Below are 19830 nucleotides of genomic sequence, written 5' to 3' on the forward strand. Positions count from 1 at the left end.
CACACCACAAAATCAGAATACACATTCTTTTCAACTGCACACAGGTCGTTCTCCAAAAGAGACCACATACTCGCTCATAGAATATATTTAAGTAAGTGAAAAGAATTGAAATTATCCCCTGTATATTATCAGACCATAGTGCAATGAAATGGGAGATCGATAGCAAAAGAAACTGAAAAATTTCATAAACACATGTAAATTGGGCTCCTCCCCATGGCTCAGCCAAGCAGCATGAAGGTCCTAGGCTGCGTCCCAGTTCCTGGCCATGCCACAGTGAGGTCCCAGGAGCAGTTTGGAGCCCCTCCTCCATTTGGCACTGCGCATAACCGTGAGGGCACCTGCAAGGCCCAGTTCCGCTCCCACCGCCTCTTTCCGGGTCTTCTGCTACCTGGTCCCACACTACAGAGATACAGTGGATTATACTTCATGTGGTTAAATGTGGTAGATTAATAACTACCACAAATTGTCATTTTTTTAAGCTGCACTTGATGCTCTGGTATTGCTGATTCTATCACTTGGGCTAAGGTGTTGTGATTGATCTAATCAGGTTTCCTTCCTGGTATAGTGAAAATAAAATAGGCTCAGAGTCATTAGAGACTCAAAACCTAAACACAAGCCATATCTGGAAGTCATCTCTGAAAAGCAATCATTCCACAAGTATTTTAAACACAAGCAACAAAGATACCTGCATTAAGCAATTATGAAATATCAACCCAGGAATTAAACCAAGGATAGTACCAAAAACAAACCTGAGAAGACATTTAACAAAGTCACAAACCCAGACTTTCATGACACAAAAAGGAAATTCTGGGGGAAATGAGGAGGAAAAGTCTGATAATAAACCACCTGGACACCCTGAACTGATAACACAGGAAGTAACAAAACAGATGAATGACACTCTAGAAAAATTCAAAGCAGAAATAATCTCCCAGAAAACTACACAGATGGTGAGCAGAGTGAGACACACCATTAGAGGCTCTAGAAGAGAAACTGATAAAAAAAAATAGATGAGCTCAGAAACATACTGGAAGCCATGAATGCCCAGCATAAGAAAGAAATGGAAACATGAAACAGATTCAAATAGATATTCAGAAGATTAAAAACTCCATTGAAAGCATGCACAGCAGATTAAGAGAGTCTGAAGATAGACTATCAGATATAGAAGACAGGATTTTGGGGAAGGACCATGACAACAGAGATATCTTAAAAATAGTAAGGGACCATGAGAAATCAATTCAGCAGCTGCTAGATGATGCAAAGAAGAACAACATAAGATGGATAGGAGTCCACAAAAAAAAAAAAAAAACAGGAGAAAGTACAATTGACATAAAACACTGTTCACAGGAGTAATAGTAGAAAACTTCCCAGACAGAGGTGGAGAACTGGACATACAGATAAGTGAGGCATACAGGACTCCACCCAGCCATGATCAAAAAAAAAAAAATCTACACCTAGACATATAATAGTCAAGATCCCAGAAACCCAACAGAAGAACAAAATCCTATAGGCAGTTAGAGGAAAGAAACATATCACTATAAAGGAAAGCCCATCAGAATCACGGCAGACTTCTCAACACAAACCCTCAAATCAAGGAGAGCCTGGAGTGAAGTATTTCAAGCCCTAAAAGAAAATAACTTCCAACCTAGACTGTTGTATCCTGCAAAATTCTCTTTCAAAATCGATGGGGAAATTCTATACTTCCATGACAAAAAACACCTGAGAAATTTCATGAACACCAAACCAGCACTCTAAACAATTCTAAGCAATAGCCTAGAAAAAGGCAACAAAGGTCACAACTCCATGAGGCTCAACAGAGGGAAGCCACCAGGCAAGGCAAGAAACTAAAGGGAAACGGGGAAAAAGAAAGAAGAGCCAACAACAGTAAAACATCATGACAAGGATGAGCCAATATCTATCAATTATAACTATCAATGTTAATGGCCTCAATTCACCAATCAAAGAAGTAGGCTGACAGAATGGATTAAGAAGCAAAATCCAGCAATATGCTGTATACAAGAAACACACCAACTCAAAAAGAAATTCATAGACTGAAAGTAAAAGGATGGAAAATGCCTCTCCATGCGACAGGAACCCAGAGAAAAGCAGAGGTAGCAATCTTATTTGCAGACAAAGTAGATTTCAAAGCAAAACAAATTAAGAGAGACAAAGATGGTCACTACATCCTTGTGAAGGGAACAATCCAAGAGGAAGAGATGACAATCCTAAATATATATGCACCAAATACGAATGCCCCCAACCATACAAAACAAATATTAATGGACATGAAAAACCAAATAAGCATGAATACAATTGTAGTGGGGGACCTCAATACCCCACTATCACAAATAGACAGATCATCTAGACCAAAAATTAACAGCTATATTCAAGAACTGAACCAAGCTATTGAACAAAAGGACTTAATAGATATTTACAGAGTGTTCCACCCCACAAAATCAGAATACACATCCTTTTCAGCTGCACACGGGTCATTCTCCAAAAGAGACCACATGCTAGCTCACAGGGCATGTCTAAGTTAATGTAAAAGAACTGAAATTACCCCCTGTACATTATCAGACCATAGTGCAATAAAATTGGAGATCAATAACATGAGAAACTGCAAAACTCCCACAAACACCTGGAAATTGAATAACACCCTCCTGAACAACCAATGGGTCACAGAGGAAATTGAAGAAGAAATTAGACAGTTTCTACAAGGAAATGATAATGCCAATACAACATACAGGAATCTATGGGACACAATGAAAGCAGTTCTATGCGGGAAATTCATAGCAGTGAATGCCCATATTAGGAAAACAGAGAGAACTCAGATGAATAACCTAATGCAGAACCTCAAGCTCCTAGAAAAAGAAGAGAATAACAAACCCACAGCTCACACAGGAGAGGAAATTATAAAGATCAGAGCAGAAATCAATGCAATGGAGACTAAGAGAATGATACAAAAAAACTAATGAATCAAAGAGTTGGGTTTTGGAAAGAATAAATAAAATCAATAAACCTTTAGCCAACCTTATCAAAAAAAGGAAAGAAAAGGCTCACATCCATGCAATTAAGAATGAAAAAGGCAAAGTCACAACAGAACCAGCAGAAATCCAGAGGATCATCAATACCTACTTCGAGAATCTGTACTCTAATGAAATGGAATACACAGAATAAATGGACAGATTCCTAGATACATATGAATTGCCAAAGTTCAGTGAAGAAGATGTAGAAATTCTAAACACCCCAATTACAATGAGTGAAATTGAAAATGTAATAAAATATTTACCAACAAAGAAAAGCCCAGGTCCTGATGGCTTCACTGCTGAATTCTACAAGACATTTTAAGAAGAACTAACGCCATTACTCTTTAAACTCATCAAGGAAATTGAAAGGGAAACAAGGCTTCCAAACTCATTCCTGGAAGCAAGAGTTACTTTCATTCCCAAACCAGGGAAAGACCCAACTCAAAATGAGAACTAATGAACACGATGCAAAAATCCTCAACAAGATACTGGCAAACAGAATACAGAAGGTCTTCAAGAAGATCATACACCCTGACCAAGTCGGATTTACCCCAGCGATGCAACGATGGTTCAACATTCATAAATCAATAAATGCAATGCACTATATTAACAGAGTCAAGGACAAAAACCATCTGATCATCTCAATGGATGCAGAAAGGGCATTTGACAAAATCCAACACCCATTCATGACAAATACGCTACAGAAAATGGGAATAGAAGGCGTGTATCTCAACCTGATTAAGGCTATCTATTAAAAACCAACAGCCAACGTCATACTAAATGGTCAAAAACTGAAAACTTTCACGCTAAAATCAGGAACAAGACAAGGATGCCCACTACCCACAGTTCTGTTCAATATAGTTCTGGAAACATTAGCCACGGCAACTAGACAAGAGAAAGAAATGAAAGGAATAAAGATAGGAAAGGAAGAAGTTAAACTGTCATTATTTGCTGGCGATATGATACTTTACATAGAAGACCCCAAAATCCATACCAAAAGACTTCTAGCCTTAATTGACAGATTCAGTAGAGTAGCTGGATATAGGGTCAACACTCAAAAAACAATAGCCTTCTTATACACAAATAGCAGACTCGCTGAGAGAGAAATTAGGGAAACAATTCCTTTTACAATAGCATCCAAAAAAATGAAATATCTAGGAATCAGTCTAACAAAGGAAGCAAAAGTCCTCTACACTGAAAACTACAGCACCCTGAAAAAGGAGATCGAGGAGGATGTAAGGAAATGGAAAGACATCCCTTATTCCTGGGTAGGAAGGGTCAATATAGTGAAAATGGCCATTCTTCCAAAACTGCTATCTAGATTTAATGCAATGCCAATTGAAATTCCAACAATATACTTCACAGAACTAGAGAAAACAATCCAAAAATTCATTTGGAACCAGAAGAGACAGAATAGCAAAAGCAATTCTGGGCAACAGAGACATGGTGGGGGGTATCACAATACCCAACTTGAAGCTATACTACAATGCTACTGTGATAAAAACAGCATGGTACTGGCAATGAAACAGACCTGAGGATCAGTGGAATAGATTAGAAGGTGCAGAAACAACTTCAGACATACTCAGCCACCTCATCTTTGACAAAGGAGCCAACCACCCTCATTGGAGGAAAGATAGCCTATTTAATAAATGGTGTTGGAAAAACTGGATTTCAACCTGGCAGAGATTACAACTAGACCCATATCTATCACCATGCACTAAACTAAGATTGAAGTGGATTAAAGATCTAAATATTAAGACAGAAACACTAAACTTGCTGGAAGATAAGTTGGGTAGACCTCTTGAAGATATTGGCATAGGAAAGGACTTTATGAACAAAACTCAGTAGCATGGGAACTAGCAGGAAGAATCAACGACTGGGATTTCGTCTTATTAAAAAGCTTCTGCACTGCAAGAGAAACGACCAACAGAGCTAACAAACAACCTACATTGTGGGAAAAAATTTTTAGCAGCTGTAACTCAGACAAAGGGCTACTATCTCGAGTCTACAGAGAACTGAGAAAAATCAGACACCCCCCCCCCAAATTCAAAGACCCAATTCAAAACTGGGCATCTGAAATGAACAGATATTTCTCAGACAAAGGAGTACAAGCAGCAAATAAACGTATGAAAAAATATTCAACATCACTGGTCATTTGAGAGGTACAGATGAAAACAAAGCTGAGACACCACCTCACCCCTGAAAGAGTGGCTGCTATCAAGAAATCAACAAAGAACAAATGCTGGTGGGGCTGTGGAGAGAAAGGAACCCTTCTCCATTGTTGGTGGGAGTGCAGACTGGTGCAACCACTATGGAAATCAGTGTGGAGATACCTCAAAGAACTAGGGCTGGAGGTCCCATTTGACCCAGCTGTTCCCCTGCTGGGTATTTTCCCCAAAGAGTTAAAAGAATCATACCACAGAGATATATGTGTACCCATGTCTATAGCGGCACGGTTTGTAATAGCTAAAGCTTGGAAACAGCCCAAGTGCCCATCAACTGGAAACTGGATAATGAAGATGTGGTTTTTTTGAAAAAACAGACTACTACTCAGCCGTAAAGTATGAGAAAAACTAGAGTCATTTAAAGCTAAATGGAGGCACATTGAGGCCATTTTCTTAAGTGAAATAAGTAAGACACACATGTGTAAATACCAAATAGTTTCTCTAGTGTGAGAAACTGAGAGTGTAAATAAGGATTAATAACTAATAATTGATACTTTGAAATAGGAAAAGGTCCAAAGGGGTAGGGGTGGTGGGAGGAGATGGGGAAAGGAGAGAGTGGAAAGGAAAAATTGTGAGAAAAGAAAAACAAATGGAAATGAAGTATGTAAATAGGGAAGGGTGGAGGGGTGAAGGGCGCACAGGTAATGGGGAGAAAATAAGAACCAAGATACATGATGTACAGGTACATGCACCCAACGATAAATGTAAATGTATTGTAAACCTAAAATGTACCAATAAAAGAATTTAAGCAAAAGAAAAAAAAAAAAAGAACAACCATGAAGAGAAAAACAAGCAATCTCTCTTCCATCTATGGCATTCTTAAAAGTAACATGTGTGGGGGAAGGAAAAAATATATTTCAGGTTTTTTCTCCAGGTCATGGAATGAATGATATTTTCTGGATTATTTTGCTACCTGAAAATACTGAATGATCTGCTGTGTAGGTGAGGCTGGACTGTGTTGAATTCTTCCCTATAGAAAATTAGAGAACACCATGGGTATGTTGTGTCCAGCATCCTCATTTCCCCTGTGCCCGGGTTTCATCTTCTTTCCTTTCTAACTATCCTTCTCTCTGTTTTGCCTGTCCTTATGCCCATGAATGGTGGAGAAAGAAACACGTCTTTATGCCATGAAACTATGAGAGTCCTCAGATTCTGTGCTAGGTGTCTGCGTCCTGGGGAGAAGGCTGTAGTACCTGTCACACAGGCTTCACTTACCAAAGAAGACACAAAGCATCCTCAATGCCTATCATGTGTGGAAGAGCCGGATAGCAAGGAGTCATAGGCAGCAAATTAAGGGTGGAAGAACTTCAACCAAGGTGCACAGCAGGGCAGGTTTGTAGTCAGCTCTCTCCTCTACCTCACTGAAGACTGGTGGTCCTGGTCAGACTCTGGCTGTCACAGCATGAGGCACTAATGGGAGGGGGAAAGAAGGGAAGGAAAGAGGCGGAAAAAGGAATTGAGGTGTGTAATCTACATGTGCCAAATTGACACAGAGAATGTAAACATTGTATATTGCTAACATAAATAAAGAAATGAATGATGAATGAATGAATGAAAAAGGAGACCCTGGCTTTGGGAATGGATGGGAAATATCATCTCTAGGTATAGGAATGCAAAATCAAGGCTTGCCCAAGAAACAAGCCTTGCAGTGAAGGTACTCGGGAGAAGGAGACCAGGACAGATATACAAGTCCTCCTGGTGTGCCAAGCCCAGCTCAAGGAACCCGAACTAAGAGAGAAGCACCTGGGACCACAACATTCCCTACAAGGTGCACTCAAAGGACTTCACCCATCTCTTCAACCAGGTTACTCAAAGAGCTCTCATGTCCCTTCCTTTGCTCCTTGAAAGCTGAAGTAAGTTCACTAATCACATGGACCCCGATGGCTTCAGAATAATTGCCATTGCTCTACTTGGAGGTCTCTTTCTCTCTTCCTCAGGGAAGAGAGAAATTATATTATTATATAAATATGAATCATAAATTATGATATAATTTATATTTATAAATCATACTACATTATAATTATAGTTACTATATAAATATAATTATAAATTATATTGTTATATTCTGCATATAATACATACTTATGGGTAGGATATGACCTACTGTCATGAGAAGTATTACATACACGATATAAATGACTTTACTCCAGACAATTGTGAAGACGCTTGGAGGTGCTCTCTACCACAGAAGGTGTGTAAGTGGGAGACTCATGTCTGTCTCGTGGGAAGTCACCACCCCAGAGCTCACTCAATCTTTTAGGTGCTGTTCTAAGTCGCCTGCATTCTCTCCATCCAATCATGTCTTCTGGTTGGGAATCTGACCTCCCTATTGGCTACCTCGGCTCTTTCAACTGCCTTCTGCGTGATGTCATCCAACTGCCAACTTACCATTGGCTGGGAGAATGTTTTGAATTTCCACAGAGTTTTCTGAAGCGACTTCTGCATCGTAGTAAGTGGACGGTGTGACCAGTGCTCTTCCCACTGAATACTTGTTCGCTTTGGCTTCAGCCACCCAGATATCCTTCATTACCCTCTCCTTGTCCTTTGTATCTCCAATCGCTGTTACCCCTTCTCTGACCCTGTCAGGTAAGACCAATTAAGTTCAGAGGTCTTCGACATTACACATTCCCTTCTCCCCCAAATCAATTTGCTAGTGGGGACCAAATACTCGGGAGACAGGAGGAATGTCTTGAACTGGAAATCTACACACTTAATTTCATTTATGGCTTGAATCTTAGTAAGGGTAGGACTTTGGATAGATGATTTACTGTTTTGGTTTTTTTTTTGGTACCGGGAGTCAGAATACCGCATCCTTGGGTTTGCGCAGCAGGCAGGCAGCGAAACCGCTGAGCTAAATCTCTGGCCCTGATTTTCTCTTAAATAAAAGTGTTTCCTCACCCGCTCCCTGAGGCTGACCAACTGCCTATGCTTTGTTCCCTTTCTTTTCTAACAGCGTCTTAAAGGTCGTAGGTAGGAACAGAAACTCTAATCCAAGACATAAATTGTGTTTGTTTCAACAGAAAATGAGAGGGAAAAAAAAACTACCTGGGGTAGAAAACTGCCACTATTTCATCACTGCCAGTCTCCCTACACTAGTATTTCCACTTTGATTGTGATGATATTCAAAATAAACTATTCTTATGTTACAGAGATTTCTGTCTGTACTGGGTGAAAACACAAACAGGGAGACACCAAGATCAAAGGGCTGGGCTATACCCAGGCTGATACTGGAGGAGAAGGACAGCTGGGAGGGTTTCTGTGAAGCAGAGGCCAGCAGAAACTGCCTGGAATTGGAGGGAGAGGGAGGGGAAGATATGCAAAATAAAAGGGGAGAAAAATAACAAAAGGAAAAGAGATGGAGGGCATGGGGACATTCTCCAGAAAGGAAGGTGTTAGTGTGTGGTCTAGAATCTTGGAGACCACCAAAGGCTTCAGGGGACCACGGAAAGAACACAGAGTGCAATCTCTTAAGACAAGGGCAGAACAAGGTGGGCTTGCCCAATGCTGCCTTTAATGGTGTAAGAAGGAAACTAAGGCTAGCTTAGGGTTTCCCTTGGAGAATGCACCTTATCAGAAATGTCATGGCCCTGATTGCTTTGTTCCTCTTGCTTATTCCAACATAGATGCCACTTGATAATACTTTAATGTGAGTGTTTCGGTTGTTTCACACACAATTCTTCCTACATACATGCTAAAAACTCATCATCCAGAGGGCCAGGGAAACAATTTTCAGCTTCTATTTCAGATTGATTTTTAAACTAAAGAGATTTTTTTTTTTTTTTGGTACCAGGGATCGAACTCAGGACCTTGTGCTTTCGAGGCAGGCACAGTGCCACTGAGCTAAATCCCTGGCCCTAAACTAAACAGATTTTTTAAATGATGTTTCTTACCCCTCGAGTATCAAAAAACCCACTCCCTTTGCATGCTTGTGAGTTTCAGCTGAAGAGTGCTTGTCATCTTTATGAAAGGTTTCTTCCTAAAACAGAATGCATATTTGCTATCAGCATCTTCATTAATAATTCATACTCATGAACAGTTTTTGACACCCAAGAAACCAATGAAATACCTGCTCACGTATAAGAAAGAAAATGTCAAGCCCCATATCTCTCATTCCACGCTTATAGAAAATAATTTTGTGAGCTCCTGTGAGATTTCCTACATTTTAAAGAACTGTTTTAGTTTCTGTTCTCCTGGCTAAGGGAGGCTGAGGCAGGAAGGTCATAAGTAAAAACCCAGCCTGGGCAAATTAGTGAGAATCTACATCCATACACAAAAACAAACAACAACAACAAAACAAATAAAGAAAAGAAAAAAAACCAATATCATTTTCTCTGTATTCTAGCAGCGACAGATTTGTTACCTTTTAGGAGTGAAATACATTCCTGATTGTTGAAGATGTTTATTTAGTAGATTGTGAGGAGAAATGAAAACTTTTATGCTTCTCTTCCCATGTGTCTTTCCCTAGCTTGTTATGTGAAAATAGCACGGGTCAAATCTGTCTCATGGGATGAACATCTGTTGCTTGGTGGGTGACAGTCAAGACAAAAGTGAATGAGAACAATAATGGGACTCCTGTATACTTGTTTGCACTCCATGCTGTGTGGGATTTCTTTTCTTTTCTTTCCTTTCTTTCTTTCCTTTCTTTCTTTCTTTCCCTTCCTTCCTTTCTTTCTTCTTTTGTTTATTTTTGAGATGAAGTCTCCACAGGTTGACTACTTTGGTCTCCAAATTGAATTCTGAGCTGATCAATCCTCCTGCCTCAGCCTCCTGAGTTTTGGGACTATAGACACATACCACTATTCCCACCTTCACACCAGGTTTGGAATATATAAGGTATGACTTGCTAGAATGTTCACATGTATTGCCTTTTGAGGCTTGTTACACACTTTTCACGGAAATTGTTTACCTGCCTACATTTATTCAGGAGAACTACATTCAAAATCACCATCTACTGGGGGCTGCCTTTGGTTTATCATGTTCCCTACAATACAGTAAATCATGTTTATTTTCCTAATGTTGCAGGTATAACAGCACTTTCTTTCTCCATAAATTCAGGATCCTTTCATGCTTGCTAAACAAACTAGTAAATGAACAGGCTGGGATTCTTGCACCTCATTTTGTATTATATTCCATATGTTTCTTTTCAGTCTGTGATGCTATATGTTCTTCACTTTACTTTCTATATTTCCAGCCCCCCTTCTATCTCCATCTTTGTTTATCACATGTAATATGTCCCTTTCATGCATGGGTGAACTGTCTCTGTGCTTATTTGCCTCACCACTTTGTAGATGAGTAACTTGCAGGTCAGAAAGTTTAAAGAACATTTTTCTTCCCAAATTCACTTCTTGAGAAACTAACCCTCAGTGGTCACGGTGACTTAGGATCAGAAGCTGGGCTTGAGAAGGGAAAGAATGACTCTTGCAATTTACCAACCACCCTGGGTTATAAATGATGCCTGGGAGACAGCGAGGGTCCTGCCCAAGCACAATGAGACACCAAAGATAACAATGCCAAGAGTCAAATTGTCTTCTAGCAAGTGAGTAGCAAAAATGTGGAGGTGAAAAGTTCCTTCCCTGCTGGTTTCTGGCCTGTGCCCAGCACACAAAGTCCCGAGAACGGGAAGTCATGCTCTGTAACGCGGTCCCAGTAGTACACCATGGGAGGACCCGAACAAGTCGATGGGCCTCTCCTGTCTCAGTCTCCCCACTCATAACTGATAAGGTTACAGTTCTCTAAGGATCTTCTAGGTCTGAAAGGCTCCAAATCCACCACCCAGGGTCATGAGTCAGTGTGAAGGCAGGCTGAAGGGCAGCCCAGGGTAGGCAAAAGGCTCTCTGGGTGCACAGAGCACACGTGGATGGGATTTATTGGATCTCTGGTGACCCAAGTCAGAGGTAGGTATTGGTATCACAAGCATCCTGATTACAAGGACTGTAGGATAGATAATATTGGTGCTCAGATATAGTGAGAATTTTTCTCTCACCCATGGTTGCATGGTCCTCTTGCTTCCTACAGAAAGTTTCCAAATCCCACCATCCATGGAAACCCCCAATCCTCTGGAGCTATCACCTTCCATCATGAGCAAGGCTGCTCCCTTAACAGCAGGTGCTCCAGCCCTCAGCTTCTGCCCTCAGCTTCTGTCACCTACTTCCAGCCAGTCATGGCCAGTTCCTACACTTACCAACACTGTAGTGAAAGTCAGTTTTCAGGGGCTGCTGGCCAGAGCCAGATGTCCTCTTTGGTTGCATCCTGTCCAGGTATTTGGCAGTGGGATGGCATGGCAGGCTCTGGAAGCAGGCATCCACCATTCGAGACCTTTACGGCGACTGTCACTAACCAGAGCACAACAGTTGTTTCCTCCTCTAGGCCTGCCCATGCCAATTCCATCATCCCCATTTATCCATCGATATCTGGCAGCCTGGTTCAGCCAACACCATCACCATACATTCTGAACCAAGGACACGGCTACTACTACACTACAATCAAAGTGCAGTGGGGCCTCTGGTATCTGCAGAGCTTGGAGGACTGCAGTGTATGAGTTTGTGTCACACACGGGCAGTGGAGCCACTGCCCCTCAGCCAGAGATAGTAATGGTGTTGAAGGAGATTCAGCACAAAAATATTATAACATCAGCTTCTCCTGCCATCAGCTATTCTGGATCTGTGCAAGCCAACATGGAAACGAGTTTCCAAGGTGGGTACTGAGAGCAGAAACAAAAGGGATCGGGGTAACACTCTGCAGGAGGGATGAATCTCCTGCTGAGTACAGGTAAGCTTAGAGAAAGGCACAATTTCAGTCCTGAGATGGGCCCTGCTTCCAGACTCTGTAAGTAGGGAATGCATGACACCATAGTGACCATCTCTGCTGCACAAGAGCAGCCCAGGAGTCCACTGAGGCAGGCTGCATTTCTCAGAGCTCTTGCAGATGAGTTCCCCTTTAGCAGCCCTCCATAAGCAATTCCTCTTGGTCTTCTATTGCTGTGGTCCCTTTGGAAGACACTTCCAAGTTTGTGGTGGTAAGGACAGTTTCATTTCCCTCATTTTCAGCAAGATGCAAGACTTTGTATTTCAGAGATCCCATCCAAGGCATGTGCCTCAGTACCTGTCCTGCTCACATTTCACATTAGGAAGACTTTATCTCTCCTAGTCCATGGCAAGAAGTGTTCTTATAGCAGCAAGAGAGAAGAGCCCTGAGTGGACCTGAGAGAAGGAAGCTACAGTTGAACAGCTCTATCTGTGAGAGTGCACATATGTGGGTGCTTGCACATCTGCCTCTGTGTGTGTGTGTGTGTGTGTGTGTGTGTGTGTGTGTAGAGGGTATGGAGTGCACAGGGCCTTGTGCATAGTAGACAATACTCTACCACTGTACCAAAACATATCCTGATCTAAAAATCACTTTGTTTCCTTTGACTAAGAACAATCCTAGGACCCAAAAAGAAAGCCATAAAACCAAAGACGTCAGGTGATAAGCAGGAAGAACAGTTACCTCCTAGCTATAGAGCAAGGTCCTGTCCATGGTCCTTAAGGAGAGAGGATGGCAAGGCCTTGCTGACCCTTGGTGTGCTCCTGAGGGCTGTGCTGGTGTGAAGGGGGAGCAACTCACTTAGCAAAGACTGATTTTTCCCTTGTTTCATTTGCAGTAAAGGGAATTTCCCCAGAGACAGAGACATATCTGGGATGGCAAGCCGTGAGTCAGGCAGGGTTTGTGTCACAACTTCCAGAAATCACAGAGTCCTGCAGTAGCAGAAGTACCCACTTGCTTGAGGGAAGCCCACCAACTGAGTCTGGGGGCATTTCGGTGGGAGCTCCAGTGCAGAATGCCACTCATTCCTTGGCCTTGGATTCAAGCTGGGAGCAACCAGAGAAGGAGAGCTGGGATGAGATGAGAAGTGAGGGCCTAGAGCCTCTGGGCGCCCACAAGATCTTTATAGGCACCCAAGATCCGCTTTTACTTTCCTTAGCATCCCCTGACTCTCCCAAGCTGCTGGCTTCCATTGGGCATCCAACCCCCGAGAATCCTGGTTCTGAAGATGCCCTCTTGGCAAAGTGCCACCTGAGTCTTCAGGACCCAGGGACCCTTGACAAGGGGATTGAGTCCAGCCCGGTGTGGGCAGATGTTGAGGCCCTGGTAGAGAACATTCAACTTCCCCAGGTGCTCCAGTCCTTGGATGATCTTGACCAGTCCAACCAGCCCACAGCCATCAAAGCCCAAGACACTGATGGCTTTGATGAGAATTGTGTGCAAGAAAACTCAGCTATCACCAAGGGTCTTTCACCTATGGTGAGGAAGAAGAAATATAAAGCTTCTGAGCCAATCACTGGAGCTCCTGAGGCTAAAATGCAGCTGAAGGCCCCCGAGAGCCTGTCAGGGGAAGAAGGGTGCATTTTGACTGCAGCAGCCAGTGACAGGGCTCCCGTGGACACGGGTGAGAATTCCTACAGAAAATCTCCAATGACAGCATCCAGCAGAACCAACCAAGATAAGGGCTATGGGAAAGGGAGGGCTGAAAGAACCAAAAGTAACAATGGCAAGAAAGCTCCTGAGAGGAAGCAGTCAGGGCCTAAGGTCAAGGTGGAAGAGATGCCAACAATTCCTAACAGGAACCACAAGAGACACCAACCTGTGACTGGCCAAGAGGTATTTAAAAGGCCTCGCACGAGCCTAAGCATGCACATGCTGGAATCTGTGCAGGTTTTCCACCCTTTAGGGAAGAAGTTGTATAAGAAAGGTGGAAGCTTTTCCTCCCAGGCCCTGGGAGCATCGGGTATCACCAAAGATCCCAGGTTATCAACAAGCAAACCTTTGCCAGGGGTCCCACATGAGGGGAAAATCCCTCACAATGATGCCCAGAACCCCCACAGCACTGCTGAAGCAGAGGCTTCATCTGCATCCCTGTGTGAGCTGCCACCACCTGGACAGGAGAAGTTAATACTGTTGCCTTTTCTCAGCCCAGCAAAGCCTCAAGCCCAACCCGTTTGCAGAAGGCCACAGCCTCCAGCCTCAAGGCAGCCCACTGTAGCTCACTCGGTCTGACCTGCTGCTACTGACACAGCACAGCCATCCCAAATAGCTGCTGGCAACACCTCTCTCATGCACCCCATCAAACCAGTGCAGCCGGTCCTGAGCAATGCCAGCCAACTACGCCTGACCTCCAAGACCCAGCCTGGAGTTCCTCGGCCTGCAGTGTGTAAGCCTGCATCCCGGGCAACATCACCTTGCTCCTCACTCAGAAGAGTGCCCGTAGCCACTGCTGTGACCAAGCAGCACAGTTCCCCACCACAGCCACGCCACCCATATCTCATCGAAGACTTCAGCTGCCAGCGGATTCCCTGGAGGGAGCCCAATGTTCCTGAACTAGTCATGTCGACCCCGATTACAGAGGAACAGAGACCGGAGCAAGAGGCAATGAAGAGGCAGGCTCAGCTAGAGCAGGAGCTGGCTGCCAAATACGCCTCCTTAGGGAAGCTGCAGTTTTTCAGGCAGAGGGAGAGAGACATGGAAATTGCTCAATACTACGGATACATAAGATAAGAGCCAGGAGCACTGTCCAGACACTTTGGTACCAAGTGGTTCTCCACTTAGATATGTAGAGATCAGTAGAAATTTGCTGATTCTGATGTACCAGTGAAGATTACCATAACCACTTCCTGGTTATTTTCAGTAGACTATAACTCCTCAGCAGAGGAGCTCAGTAGAACAAACAGGAAATAAAGCCCACTTTTAAATTTTGAGGTGCTGCTCACTGTGGTTTTCTTTGGTACAGATGGGGATCAAAGGATGCATTCAAAGGAAGTGACTTAATGCTGGATGGGAGAACATGGGCACACAGGTTAAGAACTGGGCAAGGAGAAAGAAATAAGATTTGAGTCAAAAAGGCCAAAGAAGAGAGATCACGTGGGCTTAGAAGAAGAATTGAATATGGGTAAAATGACAGGAGACAGTAAGTCTTGGGTCAGGGTGAAAGAATACGATTTGGACAAGGTCCATGACAGCGCAGGATGGGCGTGGGCTGAGCAGAAGAAAGGCAACTCCCCTCTCGTGGAGCCTGGCTTTTTGATCTAGGACACATCTCCAACACACTTGGGCCACCTCAGATTATAGGTGGGAAATGTGGCTCCCAAACCCCAGCGAAGCTACCAGGGGACTGGCTGTCCTGGGGGTAGCCAACGGTGTGCTGCCTGTCCACGAGTGTCAGCAGCACAAGGCCCATCTAGAACACGGCCCACAGTAGAAATCACCACTTCCCCAACACCCACGTGCAGGGTGGCAGAGGGGCGCCACCTCAGCTTCCAAACACGGGAGGCCAGTATCACTGTGGCCCTTTTCAGGTCAGGTTCAGCAATGGTCTGGGGTCACGCTGGATGCAGAGGCAAGGAGGCCTCAGTTTGGGGCCCGGCCCGGGAGGAAGTCCTCACAGGGTGGGTGAGTGCCCACCTTCAGGCAGCCAACCTGGCCTTCAGGGCACAGTGTGCAGAGGTCACGGTTGGGTGAGATCACACTTGTAAAGGGGGCCGAAGATGAAGCCGAGGCTCTTCTCAGGTCCTGTTCTCCCCAAATCTAGACAGGTACCTTGGTCTGGGAGTGCAGTCCTCAGAAGCAGCGCACAAGAAGAACCAGCTTCAGGCGTCTGCCTAGGACAGGAGTAAACACAGGGACACCCTCAGGATCTCAGGACACAAGCACCAGAGGGCTTCGGGAATAGGGGCAGGGAGAGGGGATGGGGGAATGGTGGGTAAAGTGGCGGTTGGTGGGATGGAGGTGGGGGGCAAGAATGGAATGGAGTGGGGCCAGCACGGGTGAGGGCAGAGGAGCCACACTAGGGAAATGCTAGAAATTTCAATGTTAAAAATGAGTTCTTTAGATAGAATTTTCTAAACAAAATCCACCACTTAAAAATACAATCCACTGGCATTTAGTCCGTGATGGCATTTGTAGCATTTTCATCATCCCAGGGGGAAGTCCTTGCAACCCCTTAGCAGTCCCAACCACTACCCTCCCTGCATTTGCCTATATGCACCTTGCCTGAGTGTGGAGTCATGCAACGACCAACCTCTTAGGTGTGGAGTCTTTCACTCAGCAGACTGTTGTCATGCTTTAACCACGCAGCAGAGTGTGACAGTACTTCACAACTCCTTATGATTGCATTCTATCCTGTTGTATGGGTAGAACGTGTTTCTTTCTCCACTTGTCCATTAAGTGGTAGACAGTTGGATGGTTTTCTCTAGGAAATGTTAAGTCACATTTCCTGTGAGCTTCTCTCCTGGTGTCCTGTCACACCAGGTTAAATTTCACCCCATTCAGAGAGTAGGCAATAGAGCCAGCAATCGGGGAGCTGGGACCTTAACTTCAACTTTCTGACTTTGAAAATCATAGATTCATGTGACAGAAGAATCAGAAAGATGTGAAAATGTATTTCATGAAAAGGCACCATTCTCCACCTACCAACTTCACGGCTATAGTCTTCCCTGCTCTCTCAGGCACATCAAATCGACCGCTTGGGTTTATCCTTCCAGAGAAATTATGGACTCACAGCACCATGTGTACCTACCACAACTGATGGAATACTCTGTCCCACTCACTTGAAATTCCTCTTCTTTTATATTTTGTTGAATCCCAATGTGCTTTTGTGTCAGTTTTTCAGAAATATTTAGGGGTGTCTCATGTGTGCTGTTTCTCTGGAATCCTTTTCACCAACTTCTAGAACCATCCCTGAGATCCATCTAGTCACCCTGAAAGCTGACTGCCAAGGAAAAGGAATCAACCTGTAGATTTCCTCAGCCATAGCCAGCTTCACACAGTCTCCACCAGTTAGGACTCAAGCCTGACTCACGTTATTGCAGTCACAATAGAAGGTAGTGAGGAGCTCGCTGACCAGAGGATCAAAAGCGTAGGCAGTGCACATCAAGCTGGGCTGGCTGCAGATGCCTTCCCTCATGCTGGGGCACATGGTGTCACTCACCTGACAGGGCCTTTTTCACAGCCCTTCTTGAATTTCCTGCAGAAATCCATCAGGCAAAGTTAGTTGCCAGTGCTTCAAAAGGAACAACCACAACCACTCCACGCACCCTGCCCCACACCCCCTGCCAGCCTCCAGGCTTTTGACTGTGCAGCTACTTGGTTACACACTGCAGAGGCATAGGGGGGACATAAAAGCCATTGTCCTGAGAGGCACAAGTGAACAACAGAGAGAGGGCCTGTCTTAGGCTCCCTGATGAAAACAAACCCACTGGAAAAGTGAAGGGACTCTCTGCAATAAAGGCACACCAGACCACCGTGATTGGTAAGTTGGAGGGACAAGGAGTTCAACTTATCATGTTTATAGCAGCACGATTTGTAATAGCTAAAACTTGGAAACAGCCCAAATGCCCCTCAACTGGAGACTGAAGAAAGAAAATGTGGGGTTTTTTGGTAAAATGGAGTACTACTCAGCCATGAAAAATGAGAAATTAGAGGTGTTTATTGATAAATGGATGCACATTGAGGCCATAGTCTTAAGTGAAATAAATAGGACTTACATGTGTAAATACTGAATAGTTTCTCTAGTGTGAGAAACTGAAAGTGTAAATAAGGACTAAAAAGTGTAATAGGTAATGTGAAATAGGTAGAAAAGGGGCAAAGGGGAAGGGGAAGTGGGAGGGGTAGGGGCAAGGAAAGAAGGGAATGGAATTAATACGAGAAAATGAAAAAAAGGAAACAAAATCTTTGTAAATAGGGAGGGATGGAGGGGTTGAAGGGAGGGCAGGGGAAGGGGGAAAAAATAAGAACCAAGAGAGTACGTAAAGGTGCATATTTCCAATGATGAATGTCATTATATTATATTGTACACCTAAAATGTACCAATAAAAGGATATACAGAAAAAAAACAAAACAGCATGGTATTAGCACAGAAACAGACACACATCTCAGTGGAACAGAATAGCGGATACAGAATCATTCGCAGGCATGGTCACTCATATGATCTTTGACTAAACCAAACATTTTTGCTGCAGAAAAGATAGCCTTTTAAACAAGTGGTACTGGGGAAATTAGTCATTTGGATGCAGAAAAAATGAATCTAGATTCATATCCCTTACAATATACCAAACTAAAATCAAAATGGACCAAAGATCTAAGTATTAAAGCAGAAACACTTAATCTGGTGGAAGATGAAATAGGTAAAACTCTTAAAATCGTAGCTGTAGGCAAGGAACAGAACCCCAGTTACACAAGAAATAACATCAAGAATCAGCAAATGGGACTGTATCAAATAACTTTAAAAGCTTCTACACAGAAAAAAAAACAACCAACACAGTGATGAGACAACCTACAGAATGGCAAAAATTTTTTGATGACTAGTCCTCAAATAGAGAGCTAATATCTAGAATTTTTAGAAAAGTAAAAAATTAGAGCCCCTAAAATAAAAGGCTCAATGAAAAAATGGACAATTGAAATGCATAGATATTTCTTGGAAGGAAAAAATACAAATGGCCAATAAATATATGGAAAAATTTCAACTTCTCTGGCCATTAGAATAATACAAGCTAAAAGAGCACTGAGATTACATCTTACTCCAAAAAGAATGACTATCCTCAAGAAATCAAATAATAACTATTGCTAAAGAGACTATGAGGAAAAAGCAACCTTCCCATATTTTGGTGAAAATATAAAGTAGTACAGACACTATGAAAATTAGTATGATAATTTCTCAAAAACCTAAAAATAGAAATTCCATTCAACCAGTTGTTCCCTCCTAGCTGTCTTCCTGAAAGGGTTAAAGACATCATGTTACAGTAATACATGCATACCTATGTTTATAACAGCACAACCCATAATTGGTAAATCTTAAAAGTGGCCTATATGCACATCAACAGATGACTAGATAAAGAGAATGTGGTATTTATACATAATAGAGTACTACTCTGCCATAAAGAAGGATAAATTTGAGTCATATGAAAATAGATGTATCTTGAGATCATAACTTTAAGAGAAATAAATCAGATACATAAGCTTAAATATAATTTTCCCCTTATATGGAAAACCCAAAGTATAAATAAAGAGCAAAATGAAATATAGATGATAGGAAATAGGGAGACAGAGGATTTGCAAATGGAAAGGGGGCAAAGAGATGGAGGGTGACAGGAAGGGAAAAGAGAAGTGAAAAGAATGAAGACCGGTTATGTACATGTACTTACTCCCCACAATGAATGTAATCATTATGTACTGCAAACATATACTAATAAATAGATAATGTATAAAGAAGATATATGTAGATAATATGCAGATATTACACCATTTTATACAAGGGACTTGAGAATCTGTACAGTTTGATGTTCTGGGCACAGTGGGTGGAAACTAGAACCAATCTTCTGAGGATACCAAAGAATGACTATACCCAGGTTTGCCTTATATTTGGAGGTTGCTGTTTTTTCCCCCCGGTACTGGGGATCAAACTCAGGACCTTGCACTTGCGAGGCAGTGTGGGGCCACTAAGCTAAATCCGTGGCCTAATTTGAAGTATTTTTAAGCATCTTTATCCTGAAAGCAATTTGAAAGTGACTATTTCAGATCCAGACTAAAAACTTAAATCTCTACAGGGTGGATAG

The 19830-nt window shown here is 42.9% G+C and overlaps 1 protein-coding gene across 4 annotated transcripts in view; it reads right to left on the minus strand.

Annotated features, from left to right (window-relative positions):
• LOC147829727 (uncharacterized) overlaps positions 1-19830 on the minus strand; it is a 326929-nt gene that overhangs the window by 284151 nt on the left and 22948 nt on the right. Inside the window, exons 1-5 of one of the 4 annotated variants that reach the window (XR_015448589.1) lie at positions 16299-17611; positions 15683-15879; positions 9139-9224; positions 7637-7827; positions 6464-6658 (exon numbers count right to left, since the gene is read on the minus strand). Coding sequence is in view for 1 of the 4 variants with exons in the window: in XM_087204404.1 (XP_087060530.1) it covers positions 17200-17243 (44 nt within the window). In the remaining 3 variants the exon portion in view is untranslated. Of the gene's footprint in view, positions 1-6463; positions 6659-7636; positions 7828-9138; positions 9225-12733; positions 13565-15682; positions 16200-16298; positions 17612-19830 lie in introns of those variants that run through there. The other 3 variants (XR_015448590.1, XR_015448591.1, XM_087204404.1) reach the window with 3 other exon arrangements.

The sequence above is a fragment of the Heterocephalus glaber genome, unplaced genomic scaffold (genome assembly GCF_053883595.1).
Source record: "Heterocephalus glaber isolate CG9 unplaced genomic scaffold, H.glaber_assembly_v1.0 deba00000474, whole genome shotgun sequence".
NCBI lineage: Eukaryota > Metazoa > Chordata > Mammalia > Rodentia > Bathyergidae > Heterocephalus > Heterocephalus glaber.